The 26,526-nt window shown below is 35.2% G+C and overlaps 1 protein-coding gene across 3 annotated transcripts in view; it reads left to right on the top strand.

Moving 5' to 3' along the window:
• AKT3 (AKT serine/threonine kinase 3) overlaps nt 1-26,526 on the top strand; it is a 379,319-nt gene that overhangs the window by 233,857 nt on the left and 118,936 nt on the right. For all 3 annotated transcript variants that reach the window (XM_068541689.1, XM_068541691.1, XM_068541690.1), the window contains 2 exons: nt 14,019-14,084; nt 15,245-15,313. In XM_068541689.1, coding sequence (XP_068397790.1) covers nt 14,019-14,084; nt 15,245-15,313 — 135 coding nt within the window. The remainder of the gene's footprint in view (nt 1-14,018; nt 14,085-15,244; nt 15,314-26,526) is intronic.

Below are 26,526 nucleotides of genomic sequence, written 5' to 3'. Positions count from 1 at the left end.
ATCAGATTGTTTGTTTTTTTGCTATTAAGTTATATGAGTTCTTAATATTTTGGATATTAAACCCTTACCAGATACATGACTTGCAAATATTTTCTCCCATTTAGTAGGTTTTATTTTCATTGTGTTGATGGTTTCCTTTGCTGTGCATAAGCCATTTGTTGATTTTTCTTTTTGATATCAAATTAAAAAAATTAATTGACACAACTGGTGTCAAGAAGCTTACCACCTATATTTTTTCTAGTAATTTCATGTTTTAGGTCTTACATTCAAGTTTTTAATCCATTTGGGGTTGATTTTTGTGTATGGTGTAAGAAAGTGGTCCAGTTTCATTCTTTTGCTTGTGGCTGCTTAGTTTTCCTAGCACCATTTATTGAAGAGAGTGTCCTTTCCCCATCATGTGTTCTTGGTTCCTTAGTTGTAAGTTAATTGACCATATATGCATGGGTTTATTTTTGGGCACTCTGTTCTGTTCCATTGATATTTGAGTTTGTCTTTATGCCAATACAATGTCATTTTGACGAGTATAGTATTGCAATATAGTTTGAAATCAGGGAGCATGATGTATCTAGCTTTGTTCTTTCTCAAGATTGCTTTGTTTATTTGGGGTCTTTGTTGTTACATACACATTTTAGGTTTTTTTGTTCTATTTCTGTGAAAAATGTCATTGGAATTTTGATAGGGATTGCACTGAATTATCAAAGCCTTGTAGTTTTAGATGTACAAGTCTTTTACCTCCTTGTTTAAATTTGTTCTTTAGTATTTTAATTTCTCTAATGCAGTTATAAATGGTATTTTTAAAAACTTTTAAAAACTTTTAAAAAATTAAAAACTTTTCTCTCTTTGAGACTTTGTTATTAGTGTATAGAAACCAATTAATTTTTGTATATTGATTTTGTATCCTGCAACTTTACTGCATTTGTTTATTAGTTCTACTACTCTTTAGGGTATTCTGTATATAAGATTATGTCTTATGCAAATAGAGATGGTTTACTACTTCCTTTCTGATTTAGATTCCTTTTATTTTATTTTTTTGTTTCTAAGTGCTCTGGCTAGGACTTCCAATACAATGCTGAATAAAAGTGGTAGGTTGGGCCTCCTGTGTTGCTCCTGTGCTTAGAGGAAAAGCTTTCAGCTTTTTTCCACTGAGTGTGATGTTAGCTGTGAATTTGTCATATATGGCCTTTATTATGCTGAGGTATGTTCCCTCTATAGCCACTTTATTGAGAGTTTTTATCAGAAATTGATGTTGAATTTTGTCAGATGCTTTTTCTTTATCTATTGAAATGATCATATGATTTTTATCCTTCCTCTTGTTAATGGGGTGTATGACGTTGAATGATTTGCAGATGTTGAACCATCCTGGCATGTCTGGAATAAATCCCACTTGATTGTGGTGTATGATCCTTTTAATGTATTGTTGAATTCAGTTTGCTAATATCTTATTTAGGAGTTTTGCATCTATATTCATCAAAGATATTGGTCTGTAATTTTCTTTTTCTGTGGTGGTGTTGTGTGCTTTTTGGTATCCTGGTAACACTGGCCTGATAAAATGAGTTTAGAGTGTTTTGTCATCTTCTATATTCTTGAAGAGTTTCAGAAGAAGGACTGGTATTAATTTTTCTTTAAATGTTGATAGAATTTACCAGTGAGGCCATCTGCTCCTGGGCTTTTATTTTTGGGGAGATTTGTGATTACTGATGCAAACTCCATGTTCATTATTCATCTGTTCAGACATCCTATTACTTCATGATTCAGTCTTGGTAAGTTGTACGTTTCTAGGAATTTATCCATTTTTTCTGAGTTATCTAATTTGTTATCGTATAATTGTTCACTGACCCTTATGATCCTTTATATTTCTGTGGTATCAGTTTTGAATGTTCTCCCTTTTGTTTATGATTTCATTTGAGTCATCTCTCCTCTTTTCTTTCTTTTTTTTAAATTAATTTATTTTGTTTATTTATTTTTGGCTGCATTGGGTCTTAGTTGCTTCGTGTGGGCTTTCTCTAGTTGCAGCAAACAGGAGCTACTCTTCATTGCGGTGCGCGGGCTTCTCATTGCGTTGGCTTCTTTTGTTGTGGAGCACAGGCTCTAGGTACGTGGGCTTCAGTAGTTGTAGCACGTGGGCTCAGTAGTTGTGCATGGGCTTAGTTGCTCCGCAGCATGTGAGATCTTCCCGGACCAGGGCTTGAACCTGTGTTCCCTGCATTGGCAGGCGGATTCTTAACCACTGCGTCACCAGGGAAGCCCTCTCCTCTTTTCTTAATTTGTTTTGGTAAAGGTTTGTAAATTTTATCTTTTCAAAAAGCCAACTCTTAGTTTTGTTGATTTTTTTAAAAAGTGTCTTTCTAATCTTTGTTTCATTCATTTCTGCTCTATATTATTTCCTTCCTTCTGTCAACTATGGGCTTACTGTGTTCTTTTTCTAGATCCTTAAAGTGTAAAATTAGGTTCTTTATTTTAGATTTTTCTTTTTTCTTAATGTAGGCATTTATCACTGCCGACTTTCCTATTAGAATTTCTTTTTCTGTATTCCATAAATTTTGGTGCACTGTGTTTCCATTTCCTTTGTCTGAAGAATTTTTTGATTTCCCTTTTGATTTCTTTTTTGACTCATTGGTTCTTCAGAAGTGTTTTGCTTATTTTCTATATAATTGTGAGCTTTCCAGCTTTACTCCTGTTATTTTTAGTTTCATACTACAGTGGTTGGAAACTATAGTTGGTATAATTTTAATCTTTTGAAACTTGTTACGACTTGTTTTGTGATCTAACATATACTCCATCCTGGAGAATGTTTCGTGTATACTTGAGAAGAATATGTATTGTGAAGCCGTTGGATGGAATCTTTTGTATATATCTGTTAGGTCCATTTGCTCTAAAGTGTAGTTCAATCCATTATTGTCTTGTTGATTTTCTATATGGATGATCTTTCCATTGTTGAAAGTGGGGTACTGAAGTCCTTTACTATTATTGCATTGCTGTCTATTTCAGCCTTCATATTTGGTGACAGTTGTTTAATATATTTTGATGCTCTCATATTGGGTGTGTATATATTTACAATTGTTATGTCCTCTTGATGAATCGATCCCTTTATCGTTATATAATGACCTTCTTTTTCTCTTACAGCTTTCGACTTAAAGTTGAAATTGAACTTAAAGTTCAATTCCTACAACTTTGGACTTAAAGTCTATTTGTCTGATAGAAGTATAGCTACCCCTTGTCTCTTTTGGTTTCCATTTACATGGAATATCCTCTTCCATCCCTTCCCTTTCATCATATGAGTTTCCTTAAAACTTAAGTGAGTCTGTTTTAGGCAGCATGTAGTTGGGTTTTGTTTTTTTATCCACTTGGCAACTCTGTGTTTTTTAATTGGAGATGTTAAACCATTTATATTTTAAGGAATTATTTTTTTTTTCTTTTTTTTTAAATTTTATTTATTTATTTTATTTATGGCTGTGTTGGGTCTTCGTTTCTGTGTGAGGGCTTTCTCTAGTTGTGGCAAGCAGGGGCCACTCTTCATCGCGGTGTGTGGGCCTCTCACTATCGCGGCCTCTCTTGTTGTGGAGCACAGGCTCCAGACGCACAGGTTCAGTAATTGTGGCTCACAGGCCCAGTTGCTCCGCGGCATGTGGGATCTTCCCAGAGCAGGGCTCGAACCCGTGTCCCCTGCATTGGCAGGCAGACTCTCAACCACTGCGCCACCAGGGAAGCCCCTTAAGGAATTATTGATGGTGAAAGATTTACTATCACCATCTGGTTAATTGCTTTCTAATTATTTTATAGTTTCTTTTTACTTTTCTTCCTCGCTTGCTTTCTTTATGAATTGTTCATTTTATATAGTGGTATATTTGATTCTTTTTATCATTTGTGTATCAGAGTTCTTTGCTTTGTGATTACCCTGCTGTTCATAATACATTTTATAGTTATAGCAGTCTATTTTAAGTTGATAACATTTTAACTTCAATTGATTTTAAAAGTCCTACACATTTACTTCCCCCCCAACATTTTATGTTATTGATGTCCCAATTTATATTTTTTATATTCTGTATCCATTGACAAAATATTGTACCTATAATTATTTTTAATGCTTTGTCTTTTAACCTGTATGCTAGAGATCAAAGTGACTTACACACTGCCACTGCAGTTTTAGAGTGTTTCAGATTTGTATAATTACCTTTACCAGTGAATTCTATACAGTTATATGTTTTTATGTTACTGATTAATATCTTTTCATTTCAGCTTGAAGAACTCCCTTTAACATTTTATGTAAAGCCGTCGACTGATAAATTTCCTCAACATTTGTTTTTCTGGGAAAGTCTTTATATTTCCTTCATTTTTAAAGGACAGGGTTGCTGGGTAATGTGTTCTAAGTTGATAGTTCTTTTTTTCTTTGAGCACTTTGAATATATCATCTCACTCTCTCCTGGCCTGCAAGATTTCTGTTGAAAAATATGCTGATAGCTTTATTGGAGTTTCTTTGTATGTGATGAATACATTTTCTCTTGCTGCTTTCAAAATTCTCTTTGTCTTAGATTTTTTAAGAGCTTGTTTACAGTGTATCTTGGTAAAGATCTCTTTTGGTTGAATCTGTTTGGGGAGCTTTGGGCTTTGTGTACCTGGGTGTCCATATCTCTCTCCAGCTTAGAGAAGTTTTAAGCCCTTATTTCTTTAAATATGTTTTGTGTTCCTTTGTCCCTTCCTTTTCTGGATTTCTATAATTTGAATATTGTTTCATTCTGTGGTATCCCATAAGTCACAGAGGCTTTCTTTACTCTTTCATTCTTACATCTTTTTCTTTGACTGGAAAATGTCACGGGATCTGTGTTCAAGTTCACACATTGTTTTTTTTTGCCTTATTGAGCCTACAGTTAATTTTCTCTATCGGACTTTTCATTTCATTCTTTGTATTCTCCAGCTCTGGAATTTCTGATCGGTTCTTTTTTTATTATTTCTACTAATTTGTCAAACTTCTTGTTTTGTTCATGTATTGTTCTTCTGAGTTCATTTAGCTGTGTCTCTGCGTTCACTTGAATCTTGCTAAGCTTCCTTAAACACTTTGAATTCTTTTTCACGTAACTCAAATCCATTTCTTTGGTGTCAGTTATTGTGAACTTTTGGTGGTGTCATGTTTTCTTGCTTCTTCATGTTTCTAATGTCTGTGAGTTGATAACCGTGCATTCAAGGGAGCAGTTGCCTTTTTCAGCTTTTTAAGACTAGCTTCACTGGGGAAAGATTATCACCTAAAGATGACTGTGAATATGCCAGCTGGGTAGGGTGCAGTGTCTCTGGTTCCAGGGAGGGCACACTAAAGTCCTTTCCATGCAGCTCTGTCAGCTGAGGTCAACATCAGCGTAGATTGTGACATCTTCCTTTAGAAGATGTGGATGGCAGTGGTGGCAAAAGCTGCTGGGATCCTACTATTCTTTTTTGCCTGTCAAAATTCTAGCCAAGGGAATCCCTCTTGATGGCAGGGCTGGTGTGCTGACACTCAGGGCATCAGTGGAACTGGTGTCCTGGGACCTGGTGCTCACAGAGCTACCACAACACCTGAGTCGTGGGGGCACAGGTACACTTTCAGTGGCAGTGGCACTGGTTTCTGAGGTGCAGGCACGTGAAGACTTCCCATGGAACTGTGGTCTGGGTTCCTGGGAATCACCACAGTGACTCAGGCCCTGGGGTAAAGGGGAATGCAGTAGCAGCAGGATTCCTGGGATGACAGGGTTCAGCAGTGGCTTGGGACCCAGAGCCAGAGTACAGTAGTGTACTTCTTATAGATGGTTGGTCAAATACCTGACTCTGGCCTCACGGTTCTGTTTTATAGCAGCAGCATCTTGGCCTCAGCAATGGTAAGTCATAACCATGGCCTAGGACCCAGGGGGCAGTTACAGATCAGTAACAGATTGGCCCCAGTGATGTTGGGTCATAGCAGCAACTTAGAACTCTGGGGTCGGTTGCAGAGCTCCAACAGCACAATCTACTGATGGGCAGGTCAAAGCCCTGACTTTCAACCCGGGGGGCAGGGTATAGAGCAGCTGTAGCACCACCTGCCCCAGTTATGGTGGGTCAGAGCTCTGACTTGGAACCCCAAGGACGGTGTGCTGAGCAGCAGCGTGTGGCCCTGTAATGGCAGGTCAAATGGTGACAGAAACCCAGGGACAGGAAACAGAGTTGCAGCAGCACAGCCTGATGATGGCAGATCAAAGCCACAATTTAGGACCCAGGGGTGGTTGCAGAACAGTGGCAACATTGCTTGGTAATGGCCCATTAAAGCCGTGTGTCGGGACCCTAGGGGCAGGGTGCAGAGCAACAGCAGAGTGGCTCCTTATGACAGGTCAAAGTCCTGTCTTAGGACCCAGGGGTAGGGTGCAGAGCAGTGGTATTGCAGCCCAAGTTATGACTGGTTAAAGCTACAACTTGGGACCCAGTGGCAGGGTACAGAGCAGTGACACAGCCTCATTTATGGCAGGTCAAAGCTGCAGCTGGGTCCTGGGAGTGGAACACAAGCAGAGCAGCCATGGCCCTGGTTGTGGCATGGTAGAGCCCTAAAGTGGGACATGGAAGGCAGGCGACAGAGTAGTAGCCCTTGTATGGCAGGTCAAAGCCCTGATTAAGACTCAGTGGTAGGGCTCAGAGCAGCAGTAGCTTGGCTTTGTGGATGGCTAGATTTTGTGGCATCCTGAGATCCAGGGAGCCAGACACAGCAGCGACTAGGGTCCCTGGGGCCAGGTGTCATCCGCAGCACAGCTCCTGCCCCAGAGAGGAGCTGGGGTGGTGTGGACTTTCGGTAGCTCTGTTAGCTGAGTTCAGTCAGTGTTGGTGAAGACTGTGGGAATCCTCAGTAGTGAAGGCTGCACACAACCACGGCAGTGAAGCTTGTTGGGGTTCTCTTGCTCTTATTTTCCCCATAGGGTGAAATCCCTCTGAGGCCATCTTTTTTGGTGCCTAACTGCTCTGGTCTAGAGGATGGGATGTCACAGGTAAAATGCTTCCTATACTTTTCTGGCAGCCATCCTCGTTTTTAAAAACTCTACAGGGTTTATGCTGCTTCATTGCTTTCTGCTGATTTCATTGTAGTCCAGAGCTTTTCAAAAGCTGTTTTCATCAGTTTGTAGTTGTTTGTTGTTTTTGTAGGATAGCCTAATATTGGGACCTCCTAGCCCTCCATCTTGTTGACATCACTCCTAACAAGTCCTATTTCTGATGCTAAATGTCAGTGGTCCCTAAGACCACTCTCAGGCTTAATATTTCATTAGGAATCACGGATCTAGGAAAGCTGATATCCTAGTGGTTATGGCTTATTGTAGTGATAACATACAGATTAAAATCAACAAAAGGAAAGTTATATGGGACAAAGTCCAGGAAAAACCTTTCAGGTGTCCTCTCCCAGTAAAGTCACATGGATTCACTTAATTCCCCCAGTAACAATGTGTGACAGCATGTGCAAAGCGTTGTCAACCCAGGAAACTCACCCAAGCCTTGGTTTCCCGGATTTTTATTTTAAGTGAGTCATGTAGGCAAGCAGCACCTGTGTGGTTTCCCTAGCCACCCTGAGCAAAATCAGGCACACAGCATTCATCATTCTTCCTGTTGTTTGCATGAACTGTCTAGTCAAACTGGTGTCATATGGCCCAAGATCTCTGGCATGCAAAAATGCTCTTACCAGGTAGAATATTCCAAGGGATCAGAGCTTATTTCCCAGGAACTAGCCAAGGGACAGTCCTGAGGATTGACTTTCCTTGTGAGTGTACAGGGTTTGAGCAATCCAGGCCTTCTGAGTTCATTCTTCCCTACACATACACCTATTAAAATATCAAACCAGTGCTTTGACTTGACTACTGACATTTCTCTTTCCTTGGCTTTTAAGTTATTAAGTGCTGGCCCCTAACCAGAAATTCTTATCATCTGCCAGCTTCTTTGATCCATTCTTTCAGATTCTCATGAACCTCTGTATTATCTATTGTGCAAATGATTGTGGTTTACTGTAGGAAGCAGATAATGAATGTATTTGCTTTGATCTCTTGCATCTTCATCATCTGTCATTGTGCTATCGGAGGTATGATTTCATTGATTTGTGTTCTGGATTTGCTTCTTGCAGTCATGAAGATTCTATCATTCTTTAGCATCATTCCTAGGGTCATCATTCACTATTTAATGATTCATTCATTCTTTCTTTCAACAAATATAAATTGAACACCTAATTATTTACTAGTTACTGCCCTAGGCGATGGGAATATGTGACTGAATAAGACTGACCAAAATTCTTCCCCTTTGGAAATTATATTTTAGTCAGGAAATGGACACGTGACAAATGAGTAAATCGTAGTATGTAAGAAATTAATACATACCATGGAGAAAAATTAAGTAGGGTAGGGAAACAAGGAATAGTGGTGTTTGTGATTTTTGTGGTTTTTGTAGTTTTAAATAGAATGATCACAGAAGACCTCACTGAGAAAGTGAAATTTCAGTGAACATTTGAAGGAAATGAGGAAGCAAGGTATTTGGGAGGAAGACTTCAGGTATTTGGGAGGAAGAATATTCCAGACAGAGGAAATCACAATCAAAAAAGCACTGAGGAAGCAGCATATTTTAAAAATAGCTAGGAATCTAGTCTAGCATGGCTTGTGTAGAGTAAGAGTAGTGGAGGGTTGTTTAGGGTAGTGGTAGATGTTGTAAGGATATTGGTTTTTACTCAGTGTAGTGGGAGGCCATTGGAAGTTTTTAAGCAGTATAGTAACATGATATAATTTTCATTTTAATATCATCACTTTGGCTACAGTGTTGAGAATAGACTGTGTGTTGGAAGCAGGGAGTTTGTTAGGAGTTAATGGCAATAATCCAGATAATTGATATAGTGGCTTACATTAGGGTATTAGCAGTGGAAGTGGTAAGACGTAATCAATCCGGGGTATATTTTGATGAAGAGCCGTCAGGATTGCCTGACAGATTGAATGTAGGGTATGAGAGGAAGTAAGGAGTTGAGGATCATTGCCAGGTTTTTGGCCTGAGCAACTGGAAGGATGGTGTTGCCGTTTGCAGCAATGGGGATGATTTTTTTCTGTGGAGAAACAAGCCTTTTCATGGGAGATTAGAAATTAGGTTTTGGACCTGTCAAATTTGATATTTCTGTTAGACACCCAAGTTAAAGGCATCTATTAGACATCCATGTCAAATAAGCATTTCTGGAGTTTAGGGAAGAAGCCTGCATTTGAGACACAAATGTGGGAGTCCATGATCACCATATAGACTGTATTTAGCTTCATAATCTGAATGAAGTCACCAAGGGAATGAGTGTACCTATGAAGGGAAGAGGTTAATGACTTCTCTTCTGAGTAGGAAGTAGGATTACACTTTGAAACTGTGAGAGTGAGGTTGAGATGAAGAAAGACAACTTAATGAAAATCTCCTGGACTTAATGAAAGTCAGATAGACCTCGGTGCCAATCTCAGCTCAATAGTTTAACTAGGTAAGGTAACCTTGTGGGGTTGTGTGTACATTTCATCATACATACCAGGCCTGCTAGGAGGCCTGGGAAAGTTTTGAAACATTCATACTGAGGAATGGAAGAATGACCTTGGTAAGGATGAGTTAAAGAATCCTAAGAAGATTCAGCTGAGATTAGAGAGGGCATTATAATGGTGCTAGTCAGTATGTTTGTGATTTTATTTCCCTTGAGATGTGGAATATATCAATAAAAGTGAGAAAGTAGAGATTGACTTATTCCAATACTGGGAATTGGAAGAGGCAGAAGGAAAGAAGGGAATGTAGTGAAGGGCAATATAGACAAGCAGCATATTCTACAATTTAAGAAGGACTAGGTGCTGAAGATTATGTCATGATTGAAGTCAAAGAAGTTCATGTAGCCCTCCATCCAAGTAACATTGGTTTGGCCAAAAAGTTTGTTTGGGTTTTTCGGTAACATCATATGAAAAACCCAAGCAAACTTTTTGGCCAGCCCGATATTTGGAACAAGAGCATCAAGAATAAAGTATCAAATAACAACATTTGATAAAGGTGATATAGTATTCATAGACAACAGGGAACAATTGTGCTTTCATTTTTTCCATCAAGATGAAAAAGATCTTCAAAAAAGGTAATAGCAATAGAAATGAAGGAACGGTGAGGAGAAAGTGTGAGAGCTGGAGAGTGGAAGTATTAGAAGTCTGCATCTGGGCCATTGCTCAAGTTTTCCAAAGAGGGGGAAGTTACAACCCCAAAATTTAGAGCTTGATAAGTATGACATCTTTCCAATGGAAACAAAAAGTATAGATTGCTGACATATGGCTTGTCAAAACAGAACAAGTAAGTAATGATCACTTGTAGTCATTGTGGTTTAATTAAGAATAAAGGTGCCAAGGTAAAAACTTCTCCCCTCTTCTCCCTGCTTCCCCACCTGCTACATCTCCTCCTCTGGGTGTCATTTATAGCTCTGGATAAAAAAAAAAAAAAGATGCTTTAGATATGATGTATCTTGATTTCAACCAGCTTCTGATAAAAGTCAGTCATTATAGTCTTGTGGTCAAAATGGAGAAAATAATGTGAACAGAGTTAAAGTACCTAGTTAAGTTGCTACCAAGCTTTCTGAAGATGGGAGGCAGTGTGATGAAGTGGAAATGACCATTGATGTTGGACTTAGATGGGATCAATATTGACCTTTTCACCTGCAACTTGAGCAGTTTAACTTCAGTGAACCTTGATTGCCTCATATAAAATGGGAATAGTCAAACCAAACCTGCTCAGTTACTACAAGGATTAAATGAGATGACACCCTGGGTCCTCAGTAATAGACATGTTCTTTTCTTCTGTTTCTCTGCCGTCATTTACTCCTTGTCCTTCCCCCGCCTCCAAAAAAAAACCCTAACTACCACAAAACAGTAAGTGCGGCAAATGAAAGGAGAATTTTAGACTATGTGTAGTAGAGGAGAGTGATAAATTAGAGACAATTGAGAAAATAAATATGAGGAAGACTATTCTGCCTCATGTTTGCAAGAAATAAAATTCCATCCTCTGTAAACTTCTTTCTATGAAAGAAATTAGATTTTAAAATTCATTGTTGAGTATTTTACCATGGATGAATATACATGAAACTATATTTCAAAAGCTTTTTCATGAAAACATTATACTTACATTATATACCAAAGCACTCTTCATTTGTAATCATGATCAACAAATGGATTTTTTAAAAAACATCATATTGTTTTAGCCACTAAGCTTTATCACTGTTATTTATAACTTTTTGTTTTGACATATTGCTTTTAACTGTAATTAAAAATTATTGACATCTGTGTTTACTTTTTAGCTTGTGCATACCTTATCTTCATAGCAGAAACTAATTAGTATGTGAAATATTGTACCATTAAATTTGCATTAAGGGGGAAATTCTAATTTGATCAGATGTAAAAATATGGTAGAAAATACATTTTAATACATGAAAGATATGTACATGGTATTAATTCTGGTTTCATTCTTACAACAAAGAAATATTGTTTTAGCTTTTGCCTACCTACATCTTTACTTGGCTCCTTTAATGTGATTAGGCAGATCATAGAATTTAGAAAAAATATAATCTTTCATGAAACTTACTAAGTGATTTAGAAAAACAACTGTTACATATAATGAGTTTGTTTCAACAAAATAGAATGAAATATCTGCCAGAAATATTTTCTGAAGTACTAGAATATCTTTTCTGGTTTCATACTTACCTTTCTTTAAGTCTTTTCCTAGTTTACTGCCTCAAATCACTTAAAATCCTGAAATATAACAGGTAAATGTTTTGTCTTCTGTAAATCTCTTTCTGACTGCGTATAAAGAAATATTTCTTCTGCTTTACTCTATTGTTGGAAGCATATAGCTATTAGTTTTTTACTATTAATTTTATATCTCAAAAATACTTCAAACATTTTTTCTTGTTCCTGCTGTTCCGGTCATCCAAGCCATCCTCATTTCACTCTTGTACTGCAGTTGTCTCCTGATTGACCCCTCCTGTTTTTGCTGTCCTTCTCAGAGGAGGCTGAGCAAACTTAAAAACGGAAATCAGCTGTGTGCCTCTGATTCTCCATCTCCTACACCATCACATGACCCAACCTATGATCTTCCAGTAACATTGATTTTCCTTCATTATCCCATTTACTATAGTAGATACCCCAATTTTCCCTTAAGAAAATCAGATCACTTATCAGAATTCGTAATTATTTCTTAAATTGGATATTTACCAATTTGTTATGTCTTCTCCACTAGCATGTGAACTCCATGAGCAAAAGAATCATGTCTTTTTTTTAAACCACTTTATACTTGCACTGTCTTAACATTAAGTAAATGCATATCGAGGATTTTGTTTTTTAATCATTGAATTCGGTTCTATATCTCAAAATAGCCACTTATATAATCCTTAATCTTGTATTTTACATTCATTATATGATTCTCATAAACTGCAGTATCCCCTTCTCTTCTTTGTTTTTTCCATTAATGCTGACCACCATCTGACTAACTGGAATGAAAACTCCATGAGGGCAGGGCTTTGGTCTGTGTTGTTCAGTTGCCCTGTCTTCAGTGGGTAGAACAATACCCAGAATATATTTGTTTCATATCTATTGAACGAATAAATGATTGAATGAGTGAAGTCCCACACATTTGACATCTTGGAATTCATTCCTATGATAAACAGCTAAGTTCAACAAACACTTAATAAGTACCTACTGTATGCTAATCATTATGCTAGGCACTGTGGGCACAGAAATTAGTTATGGTGTCATTTCTGCTTCTTATTTATTTTGTATTAAGATGTTTGGTATTACTCTAATTAATTTAGAAGTTATAGTATGATATGACAGGGGCTTTCATACTGTTTGAGCACTTAAGCCTGGTTCTTATTAAACAAATAAGACTGGAATGCTTTCTTACCCATACTTTATTTCACTGGTTTTAAATACTATGTCATTACACTTTACTTTCTGTTCAGACAGAATTGGTCTCACCCTCTTGGAATGGCTTTTGGATTTTAGCATCTTTGATCAGTCTATTGCTCATTTATCTGCTAAGTCTAACTATGTCAGATGCTTTTATAAAAATAATAAATATAATGGAGTGTCCTAAAGTTCCCTTGTCTTACTTGTAACCTAACTGTGATTTGCCAGCAATATTAAGAAATTGATCCAGTAAGGGCCTTGTTCAGGATCTTGGCAGCAGCAGAGACCAGAGATGCTGTGTTAGTTTCAGCAGTTGTCTTCCTTTCCTTTCATTCTTTAAGATAGTGTTATTTTTAAAATATGAAACATTTTTCCAGTTCTCCATATGTTGAGGAAATCTTTCCTAGTTCACTTTTGATGTCAAGATGAAATTTATGTACAAGATTGGGGAAATACACTCTTAGTGTATTTTTGGTTTGAAATATATCCAGATTTAAAAAGTGTCACCTAGAATAGGCTGTGACCTTTTTTTAAAAAAAAAAAAGAAGCATGCTAAAAAGCCACAAGCAAAAATATACAGCTTTTATACTCTGTTTTTATTTCTAAAATGTATAATTCAGAATTAAATCTTATACAGGTACTGTGTCCCCCTTTTCAATAACTGATTTTTCTTTTAGGTGGAAGACTTACAAATTCTATGATCTTTAATGAAATATATCCTTTAAATCCCCCTGAATACAATGTAATACAAACATGGAAATATTAACTACTCCATGCCTAGCTGTTAACTTATAAGGCATTCTCTTCAAGGGGAAAGGCTTACTATTTCATTTTCTGTGTCCCTAATAATTTTTGCTGATTATTATATCATTATTGCTGTACTTTAAGTATGACTGAATTTATATGAGTTTATACATTATAGCCATCTGATTTAAATCACTAATTTGATTTGATTTTTTTTTTTTTTGATGGAAGAGAAGCTTAGCAATAAAGGGAGCATGTGTTTTAAAATCTTTTTCTGTGTCTGTGTTTATCTCTTCTGGTCTTAGAGAAATAGCAAAATTTTTATATTATTTGTGCTCAGAACATATATTAAAGGTTTACCTTTTTCTTTTGTAGGATGAAGTGGCACACACTTTAACTGAAAGCAGAGTATTAAAGAACACTAGACATCCCTTTTTAACAGTAAGTGCCTAGAGGAAAGATGTTATAATCATAACATCTTATATTTAAGGGAGTTTTATTATAGCAACTAAGCTATAAAAAATAACATTTTAAATAACATTTATTTAGGTATGACATTTTCTTTGTGGATAAGTCAGTTTTGGGGAAATTATTAGAATGTATGGATTAAGTTTACAATATGCATGCATTTGTAGTCCTCTTGTTATATACCCATGAGTTTTTTGAGATTTTTATTTCTTCCCATAACTTTCACTGCCTTAAAAAAATAGAGCAAATACATTTAAAAATAAATTTAAATTTAAAGATAGCATTTAAGTTAAAAATAGGATAAGTCATGGTACATTTTCTTCATTAGATAAAGTATAAACTGTGACTTAAATACATATAACTTAGTTATTTTGAAACAAACTGATTTTTTTTTTTAGTCCCGTTTAGATTGCTTGTAATAGAGGCATAATTTGCAAAGTTTCTGTATGTTCCTGGTTCCAATGAAGAGTATTAAGATTAAAAAGAACAGACTTTCAAAAGGAGAAACTTTTAAAGATTTAGGATTATTTAGTAGGTTTTTTCAGAGGTATCACCAGATACGTAGACTTACTTTATTACATTGTTGTGTGTTTATTGTTCAGTGTATTAAGATAGTTGGCTCTAAAGTTTTGATATCTTTATAACCTATAAAATTATCTGAAACAGCTCTATTGGATTGGGTCATGTTATGCGACCTCTATGCAAGAAGTGATACTGAAACTCTATTAGAAACCCAAGTATAACTACTGTAACTGTACTCCTAAGACTTTCCCTGAAGTAATTTGTAGGCCTTACTTTTAAGGTCTCATGGATAAGAACTTTGGGGACCAATACAGTTTCAAGTAGATGACATGGTAGATTGAGAAGTGCTCATAACAATTACTAAGTTTATTTTTAGTAAAAATCATAATTCTAATTTTTCCCCAAATAACACTCATTGCTGATCTTCACAAAATTTGTTTTATATTTCTCATAAACTTTTACTTAAGCATTCTTAAGGGAATAAATACACTCTTAAGGAACAAGAACAATTCATTTTATCAATCATGCTTACTGTTTCTAAGTATTCTATTTTTGATACCGTTGTAAGAATGTAGGATTATAATGTAACATTTTTTCTTTTTCATTTCAAGTCCTTGAAATATTCCTTCCAGACAAAAGACCGTTTGTGTTTTGTGATGGAATATGTTAATGGGGGAGAGGTGAGTCAAGAAGTATAACCAGCACTTGCATTTGCATGGTAGTATTGTTATTTTTTAAAACTTATTTATAATACAAGTTATAATGTAGTAGTTCTCTACTTCTTGATAGGGATTTGTATAGCTCTTTCTACTATTTTAGTAAATGGGAGCTGAATAATTTTCTAATGAAATATAAGGATCATTTATTTTTTACAATGACTTTTATGTATAGGAAAGTTTAATCATACTTTTTTCTAAATTTTTTAAATGTAAAAACATTTTACTACAGATATGATTTTTAAAATCATGGTTTTTAATTTTGAAAACCAGCAATAGAGGGTTTATGATGCTTTACATAGTTCTTCCTCAAGATTTGTGAAACTTATAAAAAATGATTTTACGCATTTTAAACTCAATTTAACAATAGGCCATAGGCACATTGTGGTTGAGTTCTGTCTTCTTCTACACAGTAGTTAGAGTAACTTTGACTGTATTAAAGGGATTTTTAAGGAATTTTATAGTTTTGAAGGGAAATTCAATCATTTTAGTAGTATACTTCACCTATTGCTTTATTTTTTATCCTTTCTTCTCCCTATATTTGATCAAAATCAATGAGAGGGGAAAATGTAATTAACTGCACTAGTTAACTGGAAATATTTCACATTGTGAGTGTTCTGAAATAAATTTAATTATTAAATAGGGGCTTGTATCTCACAGACCTTAAAATAGTCTTATTATCCGAAAGGAGGGAAGGAAGAGAGGGAAGGAGGAATCGAAGAAAAGAGAGGGGGAGGGAGGGAGGAAAAGAAAGAAACAAAGAAGGGAGGGAAAGAGAGGGAGAGAGGGAGGGAGGGAGGAAGGAAAGAAGGAAGGAGGGAAGGAAGGAAGAAGAAAATATCCCTTATACAATATTTTCCCCTATAGAATTATCTGACTTATAGGAATTAGTCCATTGCAAAAAATTCATTCATTCATTTGGTAAACACATTTTGAGTGCCTTGGCAGTGTGAGTTTATCCAAATGTGTTAAGAATTTATAGTTTATCTTATAACTGTATTATAAATTAGAATATATAGTGAAAGAGCTTTTAATTTATCTTATAAGTGTATTATTATATAGTGAAAGACCTAAGTGTTAATAAATTCATAAAAGAAAATGTGTTAAGGATGATCTAGTATTTAGGGTAGGCTTAATGAGATTTCATCAGGGGAACTGATTTGAGAGGATATTTCAGGTGGAGAGGATGATATGAGCAGAATCACTGGTAGGCAAGCACAGAGGAAGAAGTTGAGTAGTTAGATTATAATAGCCCAGGCATGGGACTTCTCTGCTGGTGCAGTGGTTAAGAATCCGCCTGCCAACGTAGGGAACACGGATTCAAACCCTGTTCTGGGAAAGTCCCACATGCCACAGAGCAACTAAGCCCGTGCACCACAACTACTGAGCCTGCGCTCTAGAGCCCGCGAGTGACAACTGCTGAGCCCTCGTGCCACAACTGTTGAAGCTTACGCGCCTAGAGCCCATGCTCTGCAACAAGAGAAGCCACCACAATAAGAAGCATGTGCACCGCAACGAAGAGTAGCCCTGGCTCACCGCAACTAGAGAAAGCCCACGTGCAGCAGCAAAGACCCAACACAGCCAAAAATAAATAAATAAAATTAATAAATTTATTTAAAAAAAAAGACATATCAAAAGTGACTTTTGGTTGGGATCAGGAAAATTAATATGTACAGTGAGTTTATGAAGAATGTGTTAAGGGTAAAATTATAAATTTGGGTTTGAAAAGCTTTTTCCTAAGGTTCTAAGAAAAACATATGTGGAGATATCACAGAGAATAAATAAAGGGTCAGAATATGGATGCAGATTTGGGAGCCATTCCCATAAAGATTGTAATTTAAGTTATGGAAGTGGATATTTCCTATTTTGTGGGAAATGAAATTGGTGAAACTTTTATGTTAGTATCTATCAAAATTAAAAAAGCACGTATTCTGGGACCCAGCAATTTCATTTCCAGGAATTTATCCTACAAACATACTCACAAATATACCACAGAATAATATATGGATAAATATATTCATTGCACTATCGTAGTACCTTAAATGAGCATTCAGTAAGGAGACTGCTTAATCAGTGTTACATCCATGCAGAGAAATACTTTATATCCATTAAAAAGAATGAGGTAACCCAATATGGGCTGAGACAATGCAATTTCTAAGATATGTTATGAAATAAGAAAAACAAGGTGCAGACAGAATATAAAGTATGCTACTATTGTGTTAAAGTAAGACCATATATATGTGTATATATGTCTGTGTATACATTGAATATCTCTGGAATTATGTACTGGGACATTATTGCTTACCTTTGGGAGGCAAACTGAGTCACTGGGGAAAAGATGGGAGGACGACTTATTTTTCACTTATTCTTGTGCAGCTTTTGTATTTTGTGTATTAAAATTGAAGGAAGGAAGATAGGCAGGCAGATGGATGGAGGGATGGATGACCAGGGGAGAGAATATTATGTAGGAAAATGATAAACTGCAGGCAAAAACTTGGAGAAGCACTCTTAAATTGCAGAAGTACTCTTAGACAGTATCATGTGTTTGCATCTATTACAAAAATTAGCACATTGTTTTATAATTACGTATTTATTTGTCTATCTTTCCTACTAGACTCAGAGCTCCCTAAGGGACTTACTGGTATAACCCTGGCACCTTCAAATATTTATTGGATGTTTTGAGTGAGTAAATAAGTGAATAGATGAACAGATTCCCTCAGGGAACAGGGATAAAAGAAGTTAGCAAAAGTGGTAAACTAGGAACTGCTGAGAAATAGGAAGAAAAATAGAAAGTAATATGGTACATAGTTTACTTTAGAAAAAAAGCTGAAAATGTTTTTTCAGGAGGAAGTATCTTTGAGTGTATTTATAAAGTACATATTTATTGAGTATGAGCAGGGCACGCTGGTAGATACTGTGGGGCATACAAATCTGAATTAAACATAACTTTTACCCTCAAAGAGTTTATGATCTAGTGGGGAAGATTAGGTACAAAATTTATACTAAGTGAAAAGTGATAATTATCACTTGTATCAGAAGCATAGATTAAGGACCATGGGACTTCACAGGAAAGAAAGAAGAATTTTGGATGGTGGGATGAAGGGAAGCTGCTTAGAAGCTTAGTAGAGGGAGCTAGGTGGCACCTGCACTTTTATTCTAAACCTAGAGTACTTTGGCGATTAATCAATTGATGACTGTTAAAAAAAATTTTTTTTTACACAAAAGCAGATTTTCAGACTAGCCAGATGGTTTTCTTTAGCGATGGGATTATTTCACCTATTAAATTTATCTGAGAAGGAAATCTATATTCAGTATATGCTTATGGTGACTTATTTTATTTTGGTTTTGCTTTAGGTTCACCATGCCATTATTCCGCTCAGGGATGCTTCCTAGAAATGCAGAAAACTCAATTGCTGTAGAAAAACTACTAAACGTAGAACTTACGTTTTGGAAATAAGATTGAAGTAGAGAGAAGTAAAGTACAGAAATCTACAAATTCATACAAACATTCCATACCAACACTTATTGATACACCATGAGTTTCCCAAATGTGGAATGTCTGTGTGGTATCTAGGAAACTTGAGCAGAGAATACTAGCCTGTTGAAAAGTAAGCTCTGGTAAATCGATAGTACTCACCCAAATGGCAGCATCCTCAAATCTCTTTCTATCCAGTGTTTGCCCTGAGATAGGCTTCTTTAATGGACCCATTGAAGTTAATTATAACTAGCTAAGTTTTAACTCAATTCATATTTATTGTCTGTTGATTTTTAATTAGCAATAGTATTCTTTTAGCCTATGTTCTGGAATGTTTATTTTGAAACATAAGATCAACAGCTGAGACATTTCTTTTCTTATACTTTCTTCACATTTTTGTGACTATCTGGACTTCTTTCAGCCTGATAGACTGCACAAGAGTTTAGCATGCTCATGGCCATGCTTGTTATTATCCCTATATTTGCCAATATTGTTTAAAGCACTACATAATCTTGGTGGAAGTAGATTATGAGAGAATTACTGGTTGTGAAAAATCAACAGTGGCTGCTTATAGGCGTATCAGTACAATGGAGTCATATAATTTTATTTAATTTATATGAATTCAGAGAAATAGGCTCAGCAAGAGATAACATAGATAGATAGGAAGGAAGGAGGGAAGGAGGGAGAGAAGGAGGGGAGGAAGGAGAGTGGAAGGGAAGGAAAGAAGGAAATGGTGATTCTGCCATTCCACTTGCTGAGTATATTCAGAGTGACCTCAAGATGAGAGAGAAATTTGCTATTCTTTTATTCCATGTCAGTTTCTACTTGCCATCCTTAGAGTTTCATGGGATATAAATTCTAGTGCTTAAAAATACATAGTTTTTATAAAACATTGTCATTAAGTGCATTGTAAGTAGAGGTGTTCATCTAAAGAAACTATATTATTTCAATGCTAGAGGGAAAACTGTGCTGAGCTTAACTATATTGAGACAGTATATTGGTCTTCAGTGTAGTACCTTCCTAAGGAATTTCCAAGGATGATTTTGGTTATACCTCATAATCTACGTGTTAACTTTAGAACCCACTCCATTATAGTCTATTTGCCTATTAAATATTTAGAGAGTAACTACTATGAGTTGGACCTCAGAGGATGTAGAAATAAGGAAAATATGGTGCTTTACTTTAGAAGATGAGTATCTAATTGGAGAGACAGACAAGAAAATATACATATGCAGTGTCATTATTGCTATGAAAACACTGGTTGCTGTGGGATACAGAGAATGCCTATTTGAATCAATCCAAAAGGAAGAGAGAGGAGGAAGGGGGAGAATGCCAGGGTAGGAAACACTTCTTAAAGTAGTTGCTAAGCTAAGTCTTGAATGTAACTGTAAGTTACATAAATAAGGATGAGAGGGAGAGCATTCCTACACAGAGAAAATAGAATGTTTAGAGTGTGATGGAGCTCATGCAAGCTCTCCCCCATCTCCCCAGATGTAGCACAGTATGGATGATGCATAGAGTCCTGCAGAGAAAAGCCAGAAGAATCTAACCAGGTAGGTAGGGTCATGTTAGGACAGATCTCTCCCAAGTAATTTAGATTTTATGCTGAAGGCAGTGAAGCATCATGGAAGGACTTCTGTATGAAATGTTTTAGAAAGAAGACTTTGGTAGTGGTATGAGGCTTGTATTGGAAAAGAAAAAATTGGATACAGGGAAAGTACTTAGAAGCTACTGAAGTTGGAAGGTTTTGGTAATCCGATCATAAAAATGATAAGGTTGTTAACTGAGCCAGTATTAGTGAGAAGGAATCGAATTCTGAATGGTGTTTAGGTACTAGAATTTCCAGGATTTAATGACTAAATGGAGAGAAAGGGAAACATCACACAGTTTCCTATTTGCTGCTTGGGGAATTGTGTGGATACTGGGCTGTTTGTAAAATCAGGAAACATAGTAAAAGGAATGAGTTCTGAGTTGGTGATCAACTGATCACATATTCAGTTGGTATGTGAGTTACCTCGTGGGGATCTGAAGGAAGTGGGAGAGTCAGGTCAGAGATACAAATAGACTTCAGCAGCAATGCTGAAACGAAGGAAGGGAAGAAATGTCCGGTGTGAGAATAGTGTGTAGTTAGAAAAATAAATGGCTAAGAATGGTGCCTGAAGATACCAACATCAGACATGTTGGTGATGAGAGAAGCCTAAGGAGGATCCTGGATAGAAGGAACCAGACAAGAGAAGCCTTAAAAGTTAAGGAAAGTATATTAAGTGTAAGAGTATAGTAAAGATATACAACTGAAAGATAGCAACTGAATTCATTGGATTTGACATCTACTACTAGTCCCTAAGCAGAGTACCATGGATTCTTCTTTTTTTCTGGCATGATGCAAGGTATGTACCTTGGCTATAGTATAGAATATACAAGGGTTGGTTTGGAGCTCAGTAGAACAAGGTTATGAAAGTTCAGTGCAACCTTTGGTGGACAGTAAATCAGCATCTGGAGATTATAAAAGTACTCTAATAATGTGACCAATCACACTGCTGCTGACATATCCAAGCCACTCTCTTTTTGTAGCTTAAGTATTATCAAATTCATATGAGAAGCAGAAAAATATTGTGGGGAGAAAAAGTAAAATGAAAACTGACTAAGGTGTTTAGTTTGATTTAGAATGTCTCTACTTAGGACTCTTTCCCAAAAAGCTTACTCATAGCCTTATTTCTTTCAGACCTGTAAACCAAACCTCTATAAATCCCTCTCCAGGCTGAAATCTCCTGGAGGTTAAGAGATTCATTAGTGGGGAAAGAAAAATCATTACAAAGAAATGTTACTCATCTGATAAATTTTTCACATTCTTCTATATTCTTTATGTGGGTACAACTGAACCTAACACTTGCCGTTATTTACTATTCTTGTCCACATTTTAGCTCATTGTACACTCTATAGTAAGCCCTTTGATAAAATTCATTTTCTTTTTGCATATGACTTCCAGTTTCATGCCAATCTTGAGATCCTCTCATACTTATTTCAGATTCTCATTATCTGGCTGGCATTTTGTCTTCAATTATCTCATTTTAAATTCACATGAGACAGAAGTGCCGGCAGTCAGCATTTTAGTTCTACTTACTAATTTGTGGAGGTGTGACTTGGGTGATTTTTAAATTAAAAGTATCATTTCATATTAATAGTGATGATTTTTTAAATTTTACTAAATTTATAGATATATGAATATCTGTTGTCAAGAGTCTGACAAGCTAACTTCTTTACTACTTTAGTTATTAATATATTACATAGGTTTTATCAGAATTCTATTGTTTTCACCCAAAGCTTTTTCAAAAAGTCTCAAGACAAGAAGGATGCATTGTAATAGTCACAATAAATTAGTCAAAATAAATAGTCAAAATAAATTTGGGAATGTTTTTAGTATATACTTTTATAATATTTCAAGGCTAGTTTCCCAAAATTCATTTAGCCAATATATCTCTGCATCTAAAGTAATAATCCAAAGACTTGACTAGCCTCAACATCTAAGGTGCTTACTTTTATATCTAGAATATTATATGAAGTGACTGGAAGTACAGGAGCTGCCCAGGCATTTATCTGTTTTCACAATTTCTCTCCATGTGATTATGGCACAGGATGGCAATTTCAGGGTAGTCAAACTTCTTGCATAAAGGTTGGATTACCCCAGAGTGAGCATTTCAAGAAAGTGAAAACAAAAGGCACAATATATGTGTAATTTGAGACCCTGAAGAAAAAAAGCAAAACAAAACAGGAAATGTAACAAAACAATATTTAAATATTAAAAACTCTAATCCCAAAACACAGTATATAGTCATTTGTGTTCTGCGTCTTAACATGATACTTTTAATATTCGTCAATATCGTTGCATATATCAGTAGCTTATTTCTTTTTATGGCTTTATTATATGGATGTATTACAATGTGTTTATATAATCTCTAGTAGATAGACATTTGGTTTTCTTGCAGTTTGGAGCTATTATGAAAAAATTTCTTGTGAATAATCCAGTACAAACCTTTGTGTGGATATATAGTTTCAATTATCTTGGGTAAATATCTAGGAATACAATTTCTGTGTTATTTGGTATGTTCAACTCATAAGAAACTGCCAACTTGTACCATTTTGCATTTCTAGGATGTTACTTATCATCATCACCACACTTGGCATGGTTAGTCTTTCTTAATTTTACCCCTTCTAGTTGATGTGTATCTTATAGTTTTAGCTTGAATTTCCTGAATGATTAATGATATTGAACATGTTTTCCTGTGCTGATTTGCCATGTTGTGTCTTCTTTACTGAAGTATCTGTTAAAATCTTTGGTCCATGTTTTGATTGGGTTGTTTGCCTTCTTAATATTGAGTAATCAGACTTATTTTTATATTCTAGATACAAGTAATTTATCATATATGTTTTGCAAATATTTTCTCCCAGTCTGTGTTCTGCTTTTTCATTTTTTAGCGGGGAATTTTTTTCCTGTGTATATTTTTGTTTAAATCCATTTTTTAAAAGTCATCTTGTTCGTAAGTAATTTACATTCAGTAAACTTCACCACTTTTAAGTGTACAACTTAGTGAGTTTTGACAAATGTGTAGTTTGCCATCACCACAGTCATGATATAGAACAGTTCTATCACCCAAACAAGTCTCTCACGCCCCTTTACAGTCAGTTCCTACCATCACCTCCTGTCGTCGCAACCACTGATGTGCTTTCTTACAAGTGTCTTTTTAAGGACAAAACTTTTAAATTAGAGGAAATACAGTTTATAAGTGTTTTTCTTTTGTGGTTTATGCATTTTGGGTTTAATTTAAAACATCTTTTCCTAACGCAAGTTTGTTAAGATTTTCTCCTATGTTTTCTTCTAGAAGTGTTAATAGTTTTTTGGACTTATATTTAGGTCTACAACCCATTTCAAGTTAATTTTTGTTTATATTGCTTGAGTCAAGGTTCATTTTTTTTGCAACTGGATATTAAATTTTTCCAGCATATTTGTTGAAAAGAATATTTTTTTCACATTGAATTACTCTGACACCTTTGTCAAAAATCAATTGACCATATATATGTGTGGGATGTTTCTGGACTGGACTCTGTGTATTGATCTATGTCCATCCATCCTTATACTTATACCTCACTGTCTTTAATACTTTTGCTTTAGAGTAAGTACTGAAGTGAGGCAGTTCAAGTCTTCCAATTTTGCTCTTCTTTTTAAAAAGTGTCTTGGCAACCCTAATATTTTCATGTAAATTATAGAATAAGGTTGTTGATTTCTACATGAAGGTCTACTGGACTTTAATTGATAGTGTAATCTGTTGATCAATTTGGGAAGAATTGACATGTTAACAATATTGTCTTCTGATCCATGAACATGGTATATTTTTCCAATTATTTAGATCTTCTTTAATTCTTTAGACAATATCATGTAGTTTTTAGTGTACAGGTCTTGAACATTTTTTGTTAAATTTATCCTTATTTATCTTATTTTTTTGTATTATAAATGATTTGTTTAAAGTTTCAAATCTGAATTGTTTGCATATAGAAATGCAGTTCATATTTACTTATTAGCCTTGAATCCTGCATCCTTGCTCAGTTTGCCTATTTGTTTGTTTGTTCTTAAGTATGTTGAGATTCTCTTTGTAGATGATCACATCATGTGGGAGCAAAGACAGTTTTACTTCCTCTTTTTCAGTCTCAGTGGATTTTCTCTTTTCTTGCCTTATTAAGCTAAGACCTTCAGAACAATGTTAAATAGCAACGTTAAGAGCAGACATCCTTGCCTTATACCGGATCTTAGGGCAAAAGCATTTGTACTTTTCACCATTAAGAATGTTAGCTGTAGGTTTTTCATAGATACCCTTTAACAAGTTGAAGAAGTTCCTTTCTGTTCCCATTTTGCTAAGCTTTTTTTTTTTTTTTAAATCATGATAGGATGTAAAATTTTGTCAAATTATTTTTTTGTATCTGTTGGGATGATCATGTGGTTTTTCTTCTTTATTCTGTTGATATCTTGAATTTCATTGTTTGGTTTTTTTAATGTTAGACCAACATTGCATTTCTTAGATAAATCCCACTTAGTTATGATGTATTATCCTTTTGGTATGTTGTTGAACCCAGTTTGCTAAAATTTTGGTAAGAATTTTAAATCTTTGTTCGCTAGGAATATCATTCTGTAGGGTCCTTTCTCTTCCCTACCCCGAGCAATGTCTCTGGGTTTGGATTCAGGGTAATGCTAACCTCTTAAAATGAGTCAGGCAGCATTGCTTCTTCTATTTTCTGGTAGAATTCACCAGTGAAATTTTGAGACCAAGAGTTTTCTTTGTAGGAAGGTTTTTAACAATGAAGTGAAATTTTAAAAATATATTTATGGAGGCATGCATTTTATCTGTTTCTTCTTGAGTGAGCTTTGGTTGTGTGTTTCCAGGAATTTATTTCATCTAATTTTTAAAATTTATTTGCCTAATATTGTTGAATTCCTGTCTAGTTCTAGACCCTGAGAAGGCAACTATACTCTACAAGGTTCCTTCTCTCATGCAGTTCATATTATGCAATTATAAAGGAGACTTATGAATGAAATTTCTTCTTAATTGAATAATTTATACATTTATTGTCTCAAGTTAATAGAAACTGTACTTAGAATAATAAATAGATATGCTCTAGAGACCAGAGACCTAAGTTTGAATCTCAGCTCTACCGCTTAAGAGCTATGTGATGCTAGGCAAGCTTCGTAACATGCCTAAATCTTAGTTTTCTCATCTGTATGATAGAGATAATAATTGTACCTATTTTATAACGTTGTTTTGAGGATTAAATAATATAATGCATGTAACTTACTTAGTATAGTGCCAAACAAGTAGCAGTACTCAAAAATAGTGCCTATTGTGATAGTAATAATAACATAGTTATTATATTTAATCATCTATAATATGGAGATAGCATTTTGTAGCTTTTGTGATTGTTGTTAGAATGTAATATCTTAATGCTCAAAAATTGTAGTGTTTATTATTTTTATTGTGTTGGTATTGGATATATTTCATAAATAGCCCAAATATTTCACATTATATCCTAATAGATTTAAATATTTTAAAATAATTACCTTGAGAATTTTTACTCTTTTAAAAGTATATTTTATTCTCCAAATGAAAAATCTATTAATATTTAATGTGGTAGAACTGAGCAATCTCTTTTTTAATCTTGTTAGTAGAGTCGTAATAAAATACTTTAATGTAAATTATTTTAATTATGGGAATAGATTGGGAATTTAAAAAAATTTTAAGGAGCTATTTTTGTACTTACCATATTATAAAGTATTTTCATTAGGTGACTTTTGATCCCAGAAAATTTCCTTAACTTTTCATGCCTTGCATTAATTATTTAAAAATTAGATAGCTAGTGGGAAGCAGCTACATAGCACAGGGAGATCAGCTCGGTGCTTTGTGACCACGTAGAGGGGTGGGATTGGGAGGGTGGGAGGGAGATGCAAGAGGGAGGAGATATGTGGATATATGTATATGTATAGCTGATTCACTTTGTTATAAAGCAGAAACTAACACACCAATGTAAAGCAATTTTACTCCAATAAAGATGTTAAAAAAAAAATTGCCAGCTTACAGGCTACTTTTTCTGGTATCAGGCACCTAGTTAGATCGAGAATTCTTTTTACATTTTCAGACTTGTAAGAAGAGGGCAAGAAATA

The sequence above is a fragment of the Eschrichtius robustus genome, chromosome 3, assembly GCF_028021215.1.
Source record: "Eschrichtius robustus isolate mEscRob2 chromosome 3, mEscRob2.pri, whole genome shotgun sequence".
Taxonomy (NCBI): domain Eukaryota; kingdom Metazoa; phylum Chordata; class Mammalia; order Artiodactyla; family Eschrichtiidae; genus Eschrichtius; species Eschrichtius robustus.
Note: the sequence above shows the minus strand (reverse complement) of the source record. Positions and strands in the feature narration are given on the sequence as shown.